Source organism: Zonotrichia leucophrys, chromosome 2, assembly GCF_028769735.1.
Source record: "Zonotrichia leucophrys gambelii isolate GWCS_2022_RI chromosome 2, RI_Zleu_2.0, whole genome shotgun sequence".
In the NCBI taxonomy this organism is placed as follows: domain Eukaryota; kingdom Metazoa; phylum Chordata; class Aves; order Passeriformes; family Passerellidae; genus Zonotrichia; species Zonotrichia leucophrys.
Window position 1 is genome coordinate 140,202,110 of NC_088171.1, and position 18,375 is coordinate 140,220,484.

Here is an 18,375-nt window from a genome sequence, read left to right on the forward strand (position 1 = left end):
AGCATTACTAACCTCAAAGAAATAATAAAGGTAAGGCTGTTGAGTTATATATGACACTGTCTATTCTATACGTACAGCAGTTATTTTACAATCCAGACAATATTAAAAAAAAAATTCTCTTCATTTTTAATGATTCAGAATACCTCTTCAAAACTATGTATTTTAATCCAAATGACTTTGTTTCTTAGAACTTCCAAATGCACTGGCATTAGCTATAACAATGCAATTTGTAGTCAACATTGCCCTTCCTTCTTCCAAAAGAAGTGTCACACCTCCCTAGATTCTTCTATTGCATACTGCTGATAAACAGCATTAATAACATGACCTTATCTTCTTTCAAGCTCAAAAACCCTGGATAGCCATCTCTCCACAAACAATCCCTACTCACAGGGCTTTGCTGTTACATTGCATTGTCTAGGACTTTTCAAAACAAGTTTTATGAAGTCAAATCTCATGGAATTGTTGCAGTCATTTGTGTGCTTGCAAGCCTGTGTTAATGAGTGCTAATGGTTTCAAACCTGCCTCTGCTGAGGGGTCAGGCAGTGCTGCACAGTAAGTGACCTGTCAATTCCTGCTCTTGACTCAGCAATGCACACCTGGTGGGGAAGTTCTGTCTCAAATTGCAATTTTCTCTTCACCTGCGGGCAATCACTGGAGCATATGACCCAGAGTTCCCTGGAATTTCTGCACTCTCAGCAGCAGTAATAAGGAGTGTTCAGAAAACGTTTTGCATCAGCACTGCAAAAGGTTGGTGCCTTGAGGCTAACTAATGCCACAGGTTAACACAGTGACTGAGATGAGAGACGTGGTACAAGAGTAAAATTTGAAGAGTATACATTTAGAATTCTGTTAAGATTTTACTGCTTCCATGAATGAGAGAAAGCACACCAGATGCATGAAAACTCCCTTAAAATGAATAACCATCATGTAGGAAAGGCACATCCATCTCTTCTACTCACAGTCTGTACAACAATTTGTATGACCTGAAAAATTTAATGTCTGGTAGGATTCCCATTTGCATAGTTTATTCATCAAAAACAAAACCAAAAAAGTACTGGTCTTAACTCACAGTAATCAATATGTTTTAAGAGTAACTCACCCCAGAGGGTTTTAGGTTTGTGGCTGCTATGTTAGCTTTTTATCCAGCAGCTTTTTTCCCCCTTTTCCCCATCCTGTTTCCTGAACAGTGTAGTGTTCCTCAAAAAGCTAAAGGAGACTTCAGCATGACTGTGTAGTTTTACAGTTCTCCCTTTCTTATGCAAGTTTCAAGAATTTTAAGAAACAACAAGGATAAAATCTCTCCAAACTTGGCTGAAAAATTAGAACAAAGAAGTAATTGGTATTAAAGCACTTCTAACCTACCCTAATTTTTAAAGTATTTAACAAATACCCACACAGCTCATAAAGGTCTCATTTAGGGGAGTTTATAAACAACACTGTTTTGAATGGATGACAGACTGGGGAAGACCAATTAGTGAAAAGATTTTGTGGGCTGATCATGCCACTTGGTTCCTAGCCCTCAGCCACTCTGTGCTGGCAGGCACACTCAATCTGCATTACTGTGATGCTCTTCTCCATAATTCTGGAAATTACCATCACAGGAATGTGGAATTATTGCTAACTGATGACAGAAGTCTGCTTACACAGAATGGTTCTATGGCTCATCTTTCATATATGCTTATTAAGGGCAATAGGTGGCTTTTAGCCTTTTCATAGGAGAAAAGGTTCCAAATAATTTGGTTTTGTCTAAAATTAGCACACAATACACACAACATGAAATTTGTTGTCTATCTGGCACACATTTTAAGGTTATTTTATGAATTAACTATGAATTTTTGGGTATTTAAGGTTTTTTTAATAGAAAAACATCAACACACAGACAAAATTTATTGTAAATTCTGAAACAAGAGGAATGTATGTATTTTTCAGGAACATTTTGCAAGTTGTGCCAAAGTCAATAGCTATTAGGTAAGGGGACTATAGCTAAAGGGGATTTCTGAACACATTTCATCTTTTTCACTAACCACACTAGTAAATCAAAACTCAAGGATCAGACATTGCTATCATTCCCTGGAAAACCACATTATGTGGTTATACTCAAACACCAACAGTTTGGTGCTGGGGTGGGGGGAAGAAGAATCATTCTACTCAAGGTGTACCTATTATCCCATGCTGGCTCTATGCCTCTGGTAAAATAATCAGTGAAATAGCTAATGATATTTCAATTATCACTAAATTTCCAATTCACACTGTGGCCTATTCTAGACCCTCAATTCCTCTGCTTGGAGGACAAGAACTGTTTTCATGTTGGTATTGTTCTCATGCAGACTGTTGTCCTGCCTAAAAAGCATTTCTACAGGTATAACTTATTTTGCTTGGAGAACAAACCACAGGTAACAGAAGCTGCATTTTGTAACAAGAGTAAGAAAAGGTGATACAGCTATGACAGTGCAGCTATAGTGACTTATCCTTTTAAGCAGAAACAAAACTTAAGACGTATATTTTGCGGTTTTCAGCTGCAACTTGTTTGCTTTTTTCTGCATAAAAGTAGCACTTGTTCCAATTTTTAAAAACGGTCCTTAAATCAAGTTATCTAATATGCATTTAGGTACTTTGAGTAAAATGAAGAATGGCTTATTAAAATTTAAAATAAAGTAGTTACAACCTCAGTTAAGAAAAATTGATCTAAGCTTCTTTAAACTTACTGTAATTCCCTGAATTTGGCCTTGCTTATATGAATTCTGTCTGGAAAAATATTTAAGATAAATCAATGGAATATACTTGTAAGCTTCATCTTGTTAAGATGAAGCTTTTTGAAAACAGAAGGTTACTTTTTTAATTATATATTCTGCTAAAAACTATAGGACTGTATACAGACCAGCACTGTACACTTGGCTTTGGACAAAGAATTACGTTATTCTTCAAATAAACAGAGAAGTGGGTGAAGGAATAGTGAAATATTTTCCAGACTTACTGTCAGCCACAGAAGTAAAAAAAGGAAATCTAGACATTTATAAAAGAGTGATTAAAAATTAATCTAACTCTAATTTCATCTGGGCAAGTAGTTCAACAGTATCATATACAACCCTTCTCCTACTCCTTGTCAAATTTCCATTAATTTAGTTTCTATTCTCACATATGAGATAAACAGGTTTTAAGGGAAGGGGAAAGTAGCTTTGGAACTTTATTTTTGGGAGCCTCTTCAGAATATTCAAGTAAAAGGGCCCAGTTACCTATTTATTATCTCTTACCTTCAACTCTTGTTTTAGAAACAACCTAAGCTGCCCCCAGGTAAAGAGTATGAGAATCAGGAGCACTGATCTGTTTTAGGCATGCCAGAGAAAAGCCAGTAATTGAATTCAATAGGCTAAACAATCTGAACATGGATATGTTGGATTTTTAAGATGACTGAGTTACTGACCCTTCTTGATTAGTGTCCAGGTGCTGCCTGCAGCTAAAACCTAATGAAGAGGAGAGCAATTTTCTTCTTAAGTACCTGTGTGGCTTTTTGCACAGGAATTTAGATCCAGTTCTGGTAGTCTGAAATGTGGGACTTGCTTACCTCCAAACCTCCTCTCAAATGAACACAAATCTGCTACACAAAATTCTGAGATATTTTATACCCTCACTAATAAAAAAAACCTCAAAAGTTACCAGTGATAGTTACTAGATTTGATTGGGGATTAATGATCTCCAGTTAGTTCATGTAATTTCTACCAAGAGGCAAAAAGGCCACAGAAAATGAACTGCCAGAGGGACTCCTCAAAGAGTACATTGGAACAGAACTGGGCTGGATTGGCAGGATAGCTTTTTCCTAGTTTATACAGTTTGTTTTTTAGGAAAAAGTAAGACTGGCTGCAGTCTTTTACAGAAGTTTGTGTTGGCCAAGTCTTCTCTCAACACTGTTACATGCTAGGCCTGCTTTGTGAGAGCAGATGAGCGCTCAAGTTGGTGGGGCAATACTTAGCCCAAGATAAAACCAAATTGTTGCTTAGTGAGGCATAATATAAAATACAATACAAATCCTAAGAAGCTGCAGAGACACTCTACAACTGAACAGGAACTAAGAAAAATACTAGAGAAATTTAATTTGGTACCAAATTTTTAAAGGCTAATAAAAAAACTTGAGAAGGTTCTTACAAAAATGGCTCAAGACCTCACCATCTTTAGAGATGGCTTTATGGCTTTCCCTCTGCTCTTCCCAAGGTAACTAGAGTGATCACTCTTTTCCTTTATTTTACCTCATACTTCATTGTAGGGAGAAAAAAAAATATTCTAAACTTAGTAAAAACTGAAAGTTATAATTTGTAACACAGCAAATCACTGGAAATACTCCAAAGGTAATTTTTCTATGCAATACATTGTGGAGTGTCTTTTGGTGTCTGCTTCTCATGAAGTTATCTGAAGAAACTAACAGACAAAAATCCTAATAAAACCTGTTAGCATCTTGCACATATAAAAAGTACTGTTTAGAACATCCTTTCAGGCACATAATCAGGATATCTCTGGCTTCTTCTTCTGCTCAATAACTACATTCCAGAAATAATCTGTGTAACTAAAAACAGAAACTTGCACTACAAATTGTAGAATAGTACAAGATAAGTACTGCTGCAGTTCTTCTAAGAAAACAGAAAAGGAAGCGGTGGCTGAAAGGATCTTTTAACCAAAAAGCTTTTCTGTTTACCAGTGCCCATTTATCTGCTGGGAACATCACAGGTGGCTTCTGGTTGCTTGAGTCTGGCAAGGCAAAACTGGGGAGGAACTGGAGTGACACAGAATATGTAAGAGGATTATCAGAGCCATCTGCAGTTCACAGGCATCCAATATGCTTGTGTTTCACCACCTACAAACTTCTGTCTGAGAACACTGTGATTTTCTGCTTTCAAAGCCACAGAGTGCTGCTGGCAAACATCCAAGAATCCGTGTGCCACGGCATGGAGATGACAAGCAGTGTCAGTACTGGGACCCTGCCTAAGCCATGCTGCTTGGCTGGAACAAACCCATGGCTTCAGACCAGGCTCTGCAACTCCCTGCCTCAAAGCAGGATGTACAGATGGGGGCAGAAATCAGGAAAGTTACTCAGAAATATAAACATTAAGAAGGTGTTTGGTTTTCAAAAAGCAAATTGCAGAGTTTACAATATATCAAGTTTTGAAAACTTCAGAAGTGTGGAAGAACTTGCTCCCCCAAGGCCAAGCAAGCAGCTGTCTGGCCCGAGGGGAGCTCCTAGGAGGGTTGGCAGTGGACCAGGCACTCAGTCTGCACACCAGCAGCAGCCCAAGCATACTCTATGCAATCAGACAGCTCTGCTTTCTTAAGGGAAACTCCCAGGAATGCATCCATCTCATTGGAACAACACAGGGCTGCTGTTTCTGGTAACATTCTTATTTAAATACTTCTTGAAGTACAATTTCCTGCCTTTAAAATTGTCTCAAAACACATATATACCCAGACAGTTAAACAACTTTCAAATGGTATATAACAGGAAAATGTGCCCATGAATCTGATGTATGCTTGCTTTCAAGGAACAGAATTGTTTGCTTAGTCATATGTAACTGGTGAATTCTGTGATGATTTCTGTTTAAAACTCATTTAAAAGACATACAATCTGAAATTTCAAACACACTTGAAATAAAAGTTTCATTCACAGCACAAGATCAAACTCTGTCAAAGGAGCTAGTTTTTGATCTTTTTCACCTTGAAATATGTCTGGAACAGACATAATTTACTTTCCTGTATCTACATGGTTTTCCATCCCACTTCAGACGTCTCCACAGAGGATTTATGTCAGAACCTCTGCACAAGTTGGAAAGTCAGTTGGCTCCAATTAGGAATAAAAGGAAAGAATGCTCGAGGAAAGCTTCTCTGACCAGGAATATCCTGACTTTTGATTCTCCCCTTTCATGGAGCAGGATCCCTCTTGATGTCCTGCCGTGGTGGAAGCAGAGGTGATGGGAATCCTTACCACTGAAAACCAAACAATTTGCTGGGTTTCCACACCTGTGATTTCCTTAAAACTATTTCTCTATTTTAGTGTCCCACTTGCACACTGTGTCTTTCTCTGTGGTGGGTCAGTCTCCAACTACCAGCAAAACAGCCTTTAAAGAACCCTCTATAGCAAGACATTTTAACACAAAATAGAGCAAAAATGTCCAATAACATTAGCAGCACTGAGCACATTCTTCACATTCCAAATGAAAATTTACATTATTATTTCCAATTAAAAAGAAAAAGGTTACTTTCCTCCCGATATTCGTAAATTCTCATATAAATTCAGGTATTTACATTCATTCCCTATTGTCTATCTTATGTCTGGCTTATATACAGTAAGGTACATTTCTTGAGTATAAGTTTTAATGTAAAACCTCAAAGATTAATTTTTTACTCATAATTGTGTTTATCTGTATTTATAGACTTACAATCTGTATTTACAGACTTACATACCTTTAATTAAGCTCTGCTTTTCATTTGATCTTTTCCCTTAAAGCATACAGGTATCTTAAAGGGCTAATATCAACTATTTTTTTTCTGTAGAAAGAAGCTGAACCATTAACCCTGCCTCCCTCTCACTCCTCCCTTTTCTAATCACTCTCAGAGATATTTAATTTCATTTTGAGCATCTTCTCTTTGGTAATTAGGTTGGTCACCAGGCTCAAAACTTCATGGAAGATAAATAATAATTAAAACCAAAAGACACATAAGGCAGGAAGAATTACTAAAACCATCTGAAGAAGAAAATAAAAAGAGGAGTTTAAAGCTTTTCTGTGTCCTTCATTTTCTGCTTCATTGTAAGGACTGCTCATACTGCATGGAAGCTATCTATAGGTTCTACAGAACCTCACAGATCCAAGTCCATAATAAGGCTTTTTACATCACAAATGCAGAATGAAGGGGACAGGAACAAGCTACTCATTTTAGCAATGTGTGTTCTCACCTTGATTTCTGAGATCCTAGTACAGAGTAACAAACAACAGCCCAAGGAAAAGCCAAACAGGACTAATAAGATTAGCAACCTAAGCACTGGGTCTTTTAAACACAGTTTATTAAAATATTAATCTATTTTACTATGTTTGTTTACTTTCCCCACATATAAAGAACCACAGAATAATTTGCATCTGAAAGGATTCCACTCAGAGAGGAACTAACTTCAACATTACATCAGCTTGCTCAGGAACTGTGCAGTGAGTTCTGAGCATCTCCAGGCCTGGAGATTGCACAACCTCTCTGGGCAGCCTGGCAGGTGACAAGAATTAAATGACAAGGAACCCAAACCCAAAACCCAAAGTCAGTTTGGTGTTCTGAGATGCAAATATATCTCTGCAATATTTGGATTTCTACAAAACAACACACATTCCCTTAAAGTTTTCTCTTCTCAAGTAATTTTCATGTCACATAGTTGTTTTCTCAGTACATCTCAAATTATCAAATTTATGTAACAATATTTTAACCTAACTTCTCTTTGGTTTTTTGAACAAAGCTGTACATTTTCTGACTTCTTTTTAAAAGCATATTTGTGCTATATGCTTCTAAAAAGAAGACTATGTAAATACTTATATTTTTGTTCCTTCCCCAGTCTTTCACAGGAATACTGTAAAAATGCCAACACTACTTCTTCCATGGCTTCACACACTGAAAAAACTCAGAACAGAGATTCTATTACCTCTGCATATTCATTCACCCTTTCTTTTAATATGTTTGGTGCAAAGCTGTCTATTCTCAGACACTCCAGCTGGCATTTTAATCAGAACAGTGTGGGCACATGGCTATGGTTCATTTTAAGTCCCCTTTTACAGACCTCTTAATATAAAATATAAAGATATGTCACTTTATATATATAAAATATAAAGATATTTACATTATTTTAAATATATATATAAAAATAAAGATATTTCACATCAGAAAATAATTTTATCAAATTCCCTCAATTCTTCATCTTTTATTTGCCAACTAATCTCTCCTCCCCTCCCTGGCCCTGACATCTGAATGCCAGAGAATCAAAATACACTTTCTCAATCAGACAGGAAAAACATTACTATTTTTCCCATTACTTCATATTGGAAACTCTTCCCAAGATCAAAACTGGTAAAAAATTGAGCTGAAGGTTAAATTAAAATCTATCTGACACCAACAATGGCCTGGTTGCAGGCCAGGACAAGAAGCCAAAATCACACCAGTGATGAGCCCCGCAGTTAGCAGAGAGATGGAAGATAAACATATTCATTCTTCTCCCTCTGTGAGATCTTACCAGCTCCTGGGAGCATAAAAGCAGGTGGGACAAAACTCTGACACAGCAAGGGTTAGATGTGTCTCCAAGCCTTTAAATGTGGCTCTAGATGGAGCAGTTGGTTGAAGGGAAACTTCTGCCCCAGTCTCTACACTCAGAGCATTACAATTCTCCCAAACTCCCATTTGTTTTTCCCTACCCGACCCAGAACCCACCATCTCCACTTCTCCCCAGCATTCCCTCACTCATTTTACACCCAGTAATCTGTTCCTCTCAGGCCCACCTATTCCCTGTTTTTTCTCACCATAATACCCACTTGAGCTCCCTAGCTCTCCCACAGGAGAAGCACTGAGCTGAAAGCCTCCAAATCTGCTAGATGATTTCCAAGGCAGTTGCACTCCCCAGCCCCCATAATTGGCAAGGAGCAAGATTGTATATACAGAGTGCAGTTACCAGCAATCAATCCAGATGAGATTACAGAGGAGAGAAAGATACAAAAAAGAGGATGCTTATTTTCTCTGTGGTTTGGATTCCTCCAGAGGGAATGTTCCAAGAAATTATGGGAGGGGAATTCTAACTGCAGGAGTGTTCTTACCTGCAGATTTTCCCCAAAGTTAATATGCTGACATGAAGATATTACAAAACTTAGTTTGACAGCAATGCCTAAATTAGATGGCATCAAGTTTATTTGTCCTCTGCCACACACACCTGCAAATCAACACAGTTAAGGTGGCCCAGTCCTAAGAAGATGAACTATGGTAGTGTGTGGGGACAAAGAAATACATTTTAAAAGCTATGTCAGCACAACTCTATTTCCTTTGACAATACAGACATTGCCAATTAGTGAGCTAAAACTAAGTGCCAGCTCATCATTCAGTTAAATTATTGTGGAGAACCTATATCAGTTGTAATACTAAAGACAGTTACAGAAGACTATAGCTCACCATATAACAGGAACAGGCTTATCAGCTTTACTGTAATGTACTGCAGAATTCTGGTCAATGGTGCAGAATCTAAACTTCTTCAGTTTAAATTCAGCCAAATCCACAGAAATCTCATAGAAACCACGAGGTCTCAGAAATTTCAGCTCCATTCAGTATTGAGGATAAAAGCAAATATACCAAGTTTTACCACTGACATAGGTTAGAAGTCAAAACTGATCTCCCTGTTTCAGCTTAGAAAAAGGTGCAATGTATTTGCTGGATTCTGTTTCCTTTAACAGACACTGTAACACAGAGGTGCTTCCATTACACAGAATGGATGTACAGACATATTTTAGTATTATCTAAGGTGAGGAGCCTAAGTACAAGTGATTTTTAATAAGCTTTTGAAAGTTTACAGATCTGAGTGGCATTTCCTTTGGCTATGGCTAACAGTTATGAATTACAGAGCACATCCAACTCAAACCAGGTAATGAAGGTTTTTACTTTATTCATTTTGATGAAGCAGGGAGTTGAAAACATAACATTTTAAGTAAAACTTTTCTTATTAAAAAAACCAAACCAGAAATAGAAAATTTTAGCAACCATTGTTCTTTGCTTTAATGACCTCATCTCTCCAAAAACAAATTACCTAAAGAGAAGAATGACTACTTTTTCTTACCAATAATGTGGGAGCCTACATTATACATATTCAGTCAATGTGTCCTCTTAAAAAATGTAAGATACTTACGGAGTCCAAACCTTCGGAAAGGCAGCAATTTCTTCTGGTGTATATTCATCCAACCTCTTGGGGACTGCACGTGGCTGAGGAATCTCTTGTAGAAGGTTCTTCTCTATATCTTCTGGAATAACCTGAGACAGGTGAGAATAGTCTTAACTACATGACTGTTTAACAAACAACACCCCTGCCCACAAAGCCAGACCAAAATTTGTCAATAGTACTGCATTCTTCATGCTAAGTGTTTGACCTAAATACACCAATCTCATACGTCTTGAATCTCTGTGAAATAATATGGAAAACACATAAATGTATATATAAAAAAAAGCAGTGTGATTTTTAATTTAATTGACTTGCTTATGACACGGGTGGTATTGTAAACACTCCCTCTTCACCTCTATACAACACAAGGATGAAAATGTAACTGCATGGCTACTCACATCTTCAGGGAACAGGTGTAGCCTCTGCATCAGAGTTCTTCTCTGAAGGTTTTTTGGAAGCATTCTATAAACAGCCAGTTTAACAATCTGAGGAAAGGTAACATAGCAACAAATAATCAGGGAGGTTACCCATAACATGAAATAGGTTAAGAGTGTTTCCATCTGTCCACACTGTTCATCATTGAAGCTCTTAGTCATCCTTCAGCCTGAGGAATTCTGGCACCACATTCAGAAGGAGCTCTAGACTTAAATTTTAAAAAAAGAAATACTTACTCCTCATCATATATACACTTATTTTAAGACCCATGTAGAAAATTTCAGTTTAGAAAGTTAAGAGCTATATTTAGCATTTTTTGTGGATGACTGTGCATGATCTCCAAAGAATTGAAAAGCTTGTGGTAACTCTGTATTTTATTTCACATTTACATACACACATTGTTTAGGAAAAAAAAAGTGCTTAAGCAAATTTCCCAAGTGCTCCCAGCAACTAGTTTAACAGTGTAAGTTGATGTGTTTAAAACACTTTTATAATTAATGCTTTGTACCTTCAGCAAAGCTGACATACCAAAACACTGCATTATAAACTTACTATTTATATTTATAACCCTTGCTATTAATTCCAGATGAACAATCTCACTTCTAAACATCAGGAACGAGTAGAATTTGTACATCTATTCTGGACGATGCTCATTGTAAAGTAAACAGATTTCAACAGGATTTTCTCTTGGACTCCAGCAAAGATGCCTTTTATTTAAATATAAACCACATTGTTATGGACTTCATCCAGAAGGGGAACATTTGTAAATGTAAAATAATGCACACAACTGCAGGAGAGAGAAAAGGTTTCATGAAGGACAGCAAAGCACTTAGAACTAGACCTACGTGCAATTTTGTAAGTAAAATGTTTGCTCCAGGACACCTGGATACAAACTAGCTCCAAATGAAAAAGTACCCAGGCATGCTTAGGGCAGCCCCAAGCTCAAGCCAATAAACCACACTGAAATGCAGGGCACTGAGCACAAAATTCGCAGGCACCTGGATACTTTCCAAAGTGTATTGAGCAAAATAACTTATTTTTATAAAATTAACTAAAGGGTTCAATTGAAATTTTAGAGACAATCACCAAGTTCTTAGGTGGAACTTAAGATTTTCAGGTGTTATTCAGCCAGTACCATAAATCTCTGGACAAATGTAATAAATCAAGATGACAGGAGAAATATTGCAGGTCATGCAGATTAATATACAGTTTTGATACCTTCTCTAATAAAAATTAATAAGCATGTATTAAAAATCAAAGATGAAAACTAATGCTTTTTAGGGATAAAAAGTATTCATGCTTGTAGAACAAACTATAATTTATTTAGGTCAGTACAGTATGTGTTCTGTGACTACAGGTCTTGATAAAAGGTCTGTCCCACCTTTTCTGTAAGCCCCCTTTATGTACTTGGAAGGCCCACAATAAGCTCTCCCCAGAGTCCTTTCCTCCCTAGGTTGAACAATTCCAACTTTTTCAATCTCTCCTCCTAGGAGGGGTGTTCCATCCCTCCCATCATTTCTGTGGCCCTCCTCTGGAGCTGCTCCAACACATCCATGCCTTTCCTGTGCTGGGGCCCCAGAGCTGGACATGGTGCTCCAGGTGGAGTACAGGGGGAGGATCACCTCCCTCACCCTGCTGGCCGCGCTGCTTTGAAAGCAGCCCAGGATTCTGATCTACTGCAAGGTCATTAGTCCAGCTACAGAGCAGAAGGTAAACAGGGAGCCAGGACACAGAAGGTAGTGCTGGAAAAATTCCTTCATCTTAACTTCTGCCTCAAAGACTCTTCCACAAGCCAAAATAAATCCAAACCCAGCTACTGGAAAGACCAAGCTTACATCCAACTTCTTGCCTAAAATTCTGCCTACAGCCACAACTCCACTTTCACTGCTGTGATGTCAAGTCAAAAAAATCAGTAAAGCACAAGCTTAAATGAAGTTGTACAGATTGCTTTTGCACCTTGAGTATGGTTGTGTAACAGAAAAGGCAGATCCAATCAACAATACTTGCAAGATGTTAAGTAAGCAAGGGCTCTTCTGTTACCTGAATAAGCTCAAGTTTTACTAAAAATAGACCAATCCAAAATAAAAAAGTATGGAACTGCAAATCTGCTACTGAACTCACAAAAAACCCATACCCAGATTCCATGCTCCCTGAAAACACACTTCAGAACATGTTGTTTCTTTCAGGAATTAACAATAAAAACCATTTTTTTTACATGCTTGTACACTTCTAATAAAAGACAAACCCTACTGCTTTCTATGTCATTATGCTCACTAGGAGCTATAAAAATAGCAAGAGTTTAATTTTACATGAAAGTTAAAAAAGCTAGTGATTTCTGTGGAATCTCAGACTGGCAGAGAGCTCTACCCACACACAGGTCTCACTGCAACCTTGATCTTATTTTGAAATTGATTAGCACAGCTTAACAGTTTATTCAGTTATTCATGGACTGTCACTGTCTCCTCCCCCACTACTATATCTTTAGTACTGGCAATGTGTAAAATTCCACATCCTCATAAATACATAAAATTCCATATCCTCATAAATACTTATTCCTAAAGACCATAACACTTCCTCCATCAGGTAAAGACATCCACCACCAGAAGCACACAGCCACCCCAGTGTTAGTATTTGGGGATTTTTACACTACAGGGATGCTGTTTGCCCTAGTTTATTTTGAATTACAAAGTTCCCATTGGCTCTAATTGCAATTGTCATCTTTAATATTGCAATACCTTTTTTTAGGTTGGTTAATTTATACACTTACAGCGTAGACAGGGTCTTAATAACAGTTATATGACATTATTCTTTTCGTTTCCAATTTAAAGGGCTAATTAGAAGGAAATGAATCAGAAGGCACCTGTATTAAAACCATTGCACTTTAAGTTCCTTACAACATATTAATACATTTTATGAGTACAAATAAATTAAAATGCACTTATTTGAAACACTATGAGTCCTAAACATTTCAATTTTTGTGACAAACTTTGGCATATGTGCAACTAGTAGACTATGTCTGGTGGAGACAAGTTCTGAGAAAGATTCTTTGCCAGATAAAACATACTTTAAAGATGGAAATCAACAGAGCAATACCACTCCTAGTACTGAGAAGCACAAAATAATTGGCTGAATTTCCAGAAGAAAGTCTACCCTAACAGCTGAATTAAGTCCAATAATCAACAGGAAGCAACTCTAGAACATGGGAAGGACACAGTGCTCCAGAGAAAACAAAGTGATTAATTACAGGGCATACCAAAATAACCCTAGAAGAATTTTAAGAGATACAGCAGTTACTTGGAGTTTGATACACATCTTCCTTCTACCAGTCCATGGTTTTCAGTTCTGTATACAATGTTGTTTTCACCCACACATTATAAAATACAACACAAAGAACTTTCTACCTCTGACAGTTGCAGAAGTAGTACAACTTGTCCAAGCAAGAGTGAATTTACTCAATACTGCCATAAAAATCATTTGGTCACAGACAAATTAAACTTCATGCACATGGATGTTATTTGGCTTTCCACTGCTGCTTTCCACTTAACAAAAATGTGGAAGCTTAATGTTTTCTTTAAATGATTAACTTGACTTAAAAATAAGGAATGGATTAAGACTTTTCAATATAAGCATTTATTTTTGTGTACTATGAAGAGAATGACCAAGTCAGCTCCAAGACTTACTCAGATCACCTAGAGGTTTCAAGACAGCATGTTCTCTTCCCCATGCAAAACTGACTTGTGTGCCTACTAATCCAGTCTTTGAAGTTTTGTTCTACTTAATTAAACACATTACTCCTTTCTAATAGAAGAAAATGCTACTACTTCTAGTGTTTCAGTAACTGACTTGTAGCATGTACATATTATTCTACCAACTATCCCTTACTAATGCAAAGAAAGTAAGTTCTCAAATAGCAAAAGCAAGATTTAACTGTGCTTTCTGTCTGAGCTTTTCTTCAAAAGACCATTATTAGGCAGATATAATGGCAAGTCTTTACATGCAAGCAGTTGCTAAAGGGCATTCAAAAGGAGAATTAGAACATTTTAAACCCCTTCACATCAGTGCCAGCAGCTGAACAAACCAAGACCCGGACACCCCTGGAGGCTCCCTCCCAGCACATTTCCACTGAGACACCCTGCTTCACTTAATAATCTTCCCTAGCAGGTAACATTCACTCTGCAAAATTATTGTCCATTATTTCTCTGTCACAGGCAATACAGCCTCTGAATACTGCAAAGGTCAATCCTCTCACTGAGCATTTGGTCTTAACCAAATGCAATTTCTTCTTTTTCTTTTCTGGGGTCAAGTTTCTGATGAAGCCAGAAAAAAAAAAATTAAGCTGAGTTTTGCCTACCTTTCAAATCACAAGTCAGAGAAAAACTGATTGAAAACTCTGTCCTCACATGATTACTATATACTTCTGCAGATTAGATCTGACAACATTATTTTGCAGGCATTTAAATGAAAAGTCTTAAGATTTTCCCAGGATTTTTTTCAGGTAATCTTTGCTCCCTCTCAAATCTGAGATTTAAAACCACATCTTTTAATCTTTCTGTATCAAGTACCTGGAAGTCTAATTTTGAAAGTGCAGATCTCATGCCAATCAGCAGTTTTGCAGCTAAATAAAACTTCAAGTTTTTTTTTAAAAGTCAAGAAAATCCCAAAGCTCTATGCATTCCAAACAACTACACCTCAAATCCCAAGGCTTACCTGTTTCCTTTATTTTCAAAAGATTGTCCTGGCAAAGAAAACACCCCAAATCCTTCAATCAGTTTTTTTTTTTTTGCAACCGCCAATGGAAACTAATGCTGCCTGCCCACTTATATCCTAAGAGATTATTGCTGCCATACAGAATACCAACATTCTATTAACCTGAAGAACAGAGTGGCTGTTTTGAACTACAGCAACAAAGTTTCATGGTGCACCTAAAGAACATATTTTATAGTTTTGCTTATGGGTGGTCCAAGAATTTACATTCAATCTAAGCCAGAGAAATGTGAACAAGCTGGTTTTTTTTCTTCAATAAGCACTTCTCAAAGTAGCCCAGCCAAATTCATTAGAAGAGTTCTATTCTCTGCTATTTTGAAGAAGAGCAGACAACTGAAAACAGTAGAAATTTTAGACAGATTCAGAGACACTCCCCTCCTCATGTCTCCCAAATGAACTCACAAGTATTTAAGGTAAAAATGTGCTAGACTATGTACTTTTGTACTTTTTAAGGTAAAAATGTGCTGGACTATGTACTTTTGCTATCTTTTTGTTAACATACTCATTTTCACCTTGCATAAGCACAAATTTTTCTGAAGTGCTGAAAACCTTGGCAAAATGAACAAGGAATGTTAAGTTAAGCTCTATACAAAACACCAACTACACAGACTTCTTTCTGCATTCACTGCCCTATATTAACATGAAGGATACTTAGCAAGGGGAAAAAAAAGTAGTCTTTTTCTAATCTCAGGTACAGAATCATACCTCAGAGATCAGACACGTGATTGGACAGATGAGGTTTTTTATTCCTTTCTAAAAGAAGTCCTGGATACAAACAGCTGCCATAGGAAGTTTTCAGGACCTGTCTGGATAAATCCCCAGCAGCTTTATCTGACCTAGTAGTTAACACTGCTTCGAGTAGGAAGTTGGACTAGAGATTTCCTCAGGTTCTCTTCAGTCTGAATCATCCTATGGCCCCCTGTAAAAAGGCACATGTAATTCAAATTCAGCACAAACCCTCTGAAGCACTAACCACCACCTGCAAGGAATGTAAAGCTCCAGAATTAGTAAGATAGATATAATGAGGTCAGCCCCCACAAAGTGAGAATATCACTTGGTGGCACCTTAGGAAGGAGCTAGAAATGTTCAGGGATCATACCACAGTAACCTTATCTGAATTCTGACAACTATACTTACAGCTTTCAGCCTCCCATGTAAGCATAAACTACAGCATTTTGCATCAAATTCCTCATTACAATCTTTATAACCAGCCATTAGCTGTGAAGCAGGTTTTCCTAAAACACTTTGTATACTAGAAACAAAACTAACTGAAAAATATTTATCTTGGGGATTTGCAGGTTTGAATTGAGATATATGTAAATAAAGACAGTGCTAAGCATTCCTGCAGTCCTACTACATACACACACACTCAAGAAGTCTTATATAAACTGAAAATAGTCAAATCCATGGCAAAATCTCTAGCACCATGGAAGTTTACAACATCTTTTCCTTGGAAGTAGTCTCCCATTAATTTACTGTCTTAATTTCTGTAACAGCACTATTTCCAAAAGCAAAGATGACTCATCCTAATGGACACTACCAGGATGAATTAGCAGGAGGCAGAAAGTCCAAGGGCAGAGTAAGAGCAGTAGCCTTGTTTCATGAAAGTAACACTTCACAAAGTGAAGATTCAGATGCCACAGGAAGATACAGCCTGCTTCCTACAATCTTCCCAATTCCACTGGCTTCACAGGAACTGAATTTAATGTGATTAAAACAGAAAGGAAGTGAAATAAAGTGATTTAACAAGTCTCCATAATAATTATGTGTCATTTAGATTATGATTTGAAGATGCATATGTTACTTAGGCTGGTGTTCCCTTTACAGTACTACTTTTTCAGGTTTTAAAAGCTACTTCTAAAAAAAAAAACCTGCTAATAAAGCATCATCATAACTTCCATTTTTGTGATAACCCAATGCATTTCACACCAACACAATTCAACTAGTAAACAACGATTCCAGCCACAAAAACCCATTACAGCTACACATGCAGAACGTATCGTGCCAAATTACCACCCACTACTACTAATTATGACAAAAACACGTCTGAGATATTTTCATGAGAGAGGCAACTGAATGCTTCATCTTCAATAGAATGACAGAGTTAATTGCTGAAGATTTTCCACCATTGTGTTAAAAAAATAGTGTCTGCTGCTAAATTAGACCAAGACTTGAGCCACATCACCATTTGCTGAGCCTTTGTGCAACATGCTTTGGTTTTTGGCAGTGCATTTGAATCCTCTTCTGTTTGCAGAGAAATTCATTTATGAGTCTGGCAATAAAAGAGGTATTTCAGAACAAATGCCAGAAGGTAATTTAGAGAACATCCAAGTCTCATGCCCTATCAAGTTGTGTTACACTGCCTCCCAGTGCTCAGGATCTGCCTGAAGCTCAAATGAAATTGATTGAAGAATCCATTTTAGACATGGAACTATCAGTAATTCCCAAAGGAATTACAACTATCTTAGAGGCTGTTTGCAAAAGCATTTGCTTTGAAAAATTCTATACAGAGCATTATATGGAAATGTAGGATTTAGTTTCATTTTATTTAAAGAAGTTGTGACAGTAAAAACAGAAACCAGGCAAATTCATATGGTGGACTACTTTTCATTGAGTACTTGCACTTGTATAAGGCAGACTTGGGACAAAGCAGGATTTCCAAATAATTGATAAAACCCATGAATTTTACAGCAGACAAAATTTCTCTAGGTAAAGGAAAAAAACTTGAATATTTTTTCTATGAAGTAACCCAAATGAAAGTATTTCAAAGTCAAAACAAAACATAAATGCCTGTTGATCCCTGTGGGTCCTGTATTATGCCCTGAAACATTACTACTTAAATAATTCAGCCATCCAATGCTGTCCATTCAAACCTCTAGTAGAAGTTACTTCATAACTGTGTAAGTCAAAATGTTCATATCTGGCTCTCTATTTTTTTACTCAGTACAAACACATGAACACTGCATTTTAGAATATACAGTTATCTAACACAGATAGTAAATAGGCTTATGTTCAACATAGTCAACTTTTCCATTTCTTTCACAGACCATGAACACACAGTATTTCAGAAAAGATTTAAAAAAATATCATCACTTAAAACCTACCATTGAGTTTCACTGGGAAAAAGAGGCAGATGCACTTTCTAACTTTTTTAAGGTTAGCATTATTCTTGCTGACTCTTAAAAAAGCAGTAGGGTCATTAAGCTCAAATACAGCTTAGCTCAGTCAAACTGGAGGCAGATCACTTATGA

The 18,375-nt window shown here is 37.1% G+C and overlaps 1 protein-coding gene across 3 annotated transcripts in view; it reads right to left on the bottom strand.

Moving 5' to 3' along the window:
* MRPL13 (mitochondrial ribosomal protein L13) overlaps positions 1-18,375 on the bottom strand; it is a 31,108-nt gene that overhangs the window by 6,969 nt on the left and 5,764 nt on the right. For 2 of the 3 annotated variants that reach the window (XM_064706612.1, XM_064706614.1), the window contains exons 5-6: positions 10,324-10,410; positions 9,896-10,017 (exon numbers count right to left, since the gene is read on the bottom strand). In XM_064706612.1, the coding sequence (XP_064562682.1) occupies positions 9,896-10,017; positions 10,324-10,410 (209 nt within the window). Of the gene's footprint in view, positions 1-9,891; positions 10,018-10,323; positions 10,411-18,375 lie in introns of those variants that run through there. The other variant, XM_064706613.1, reaches the window with a different exon arrangement.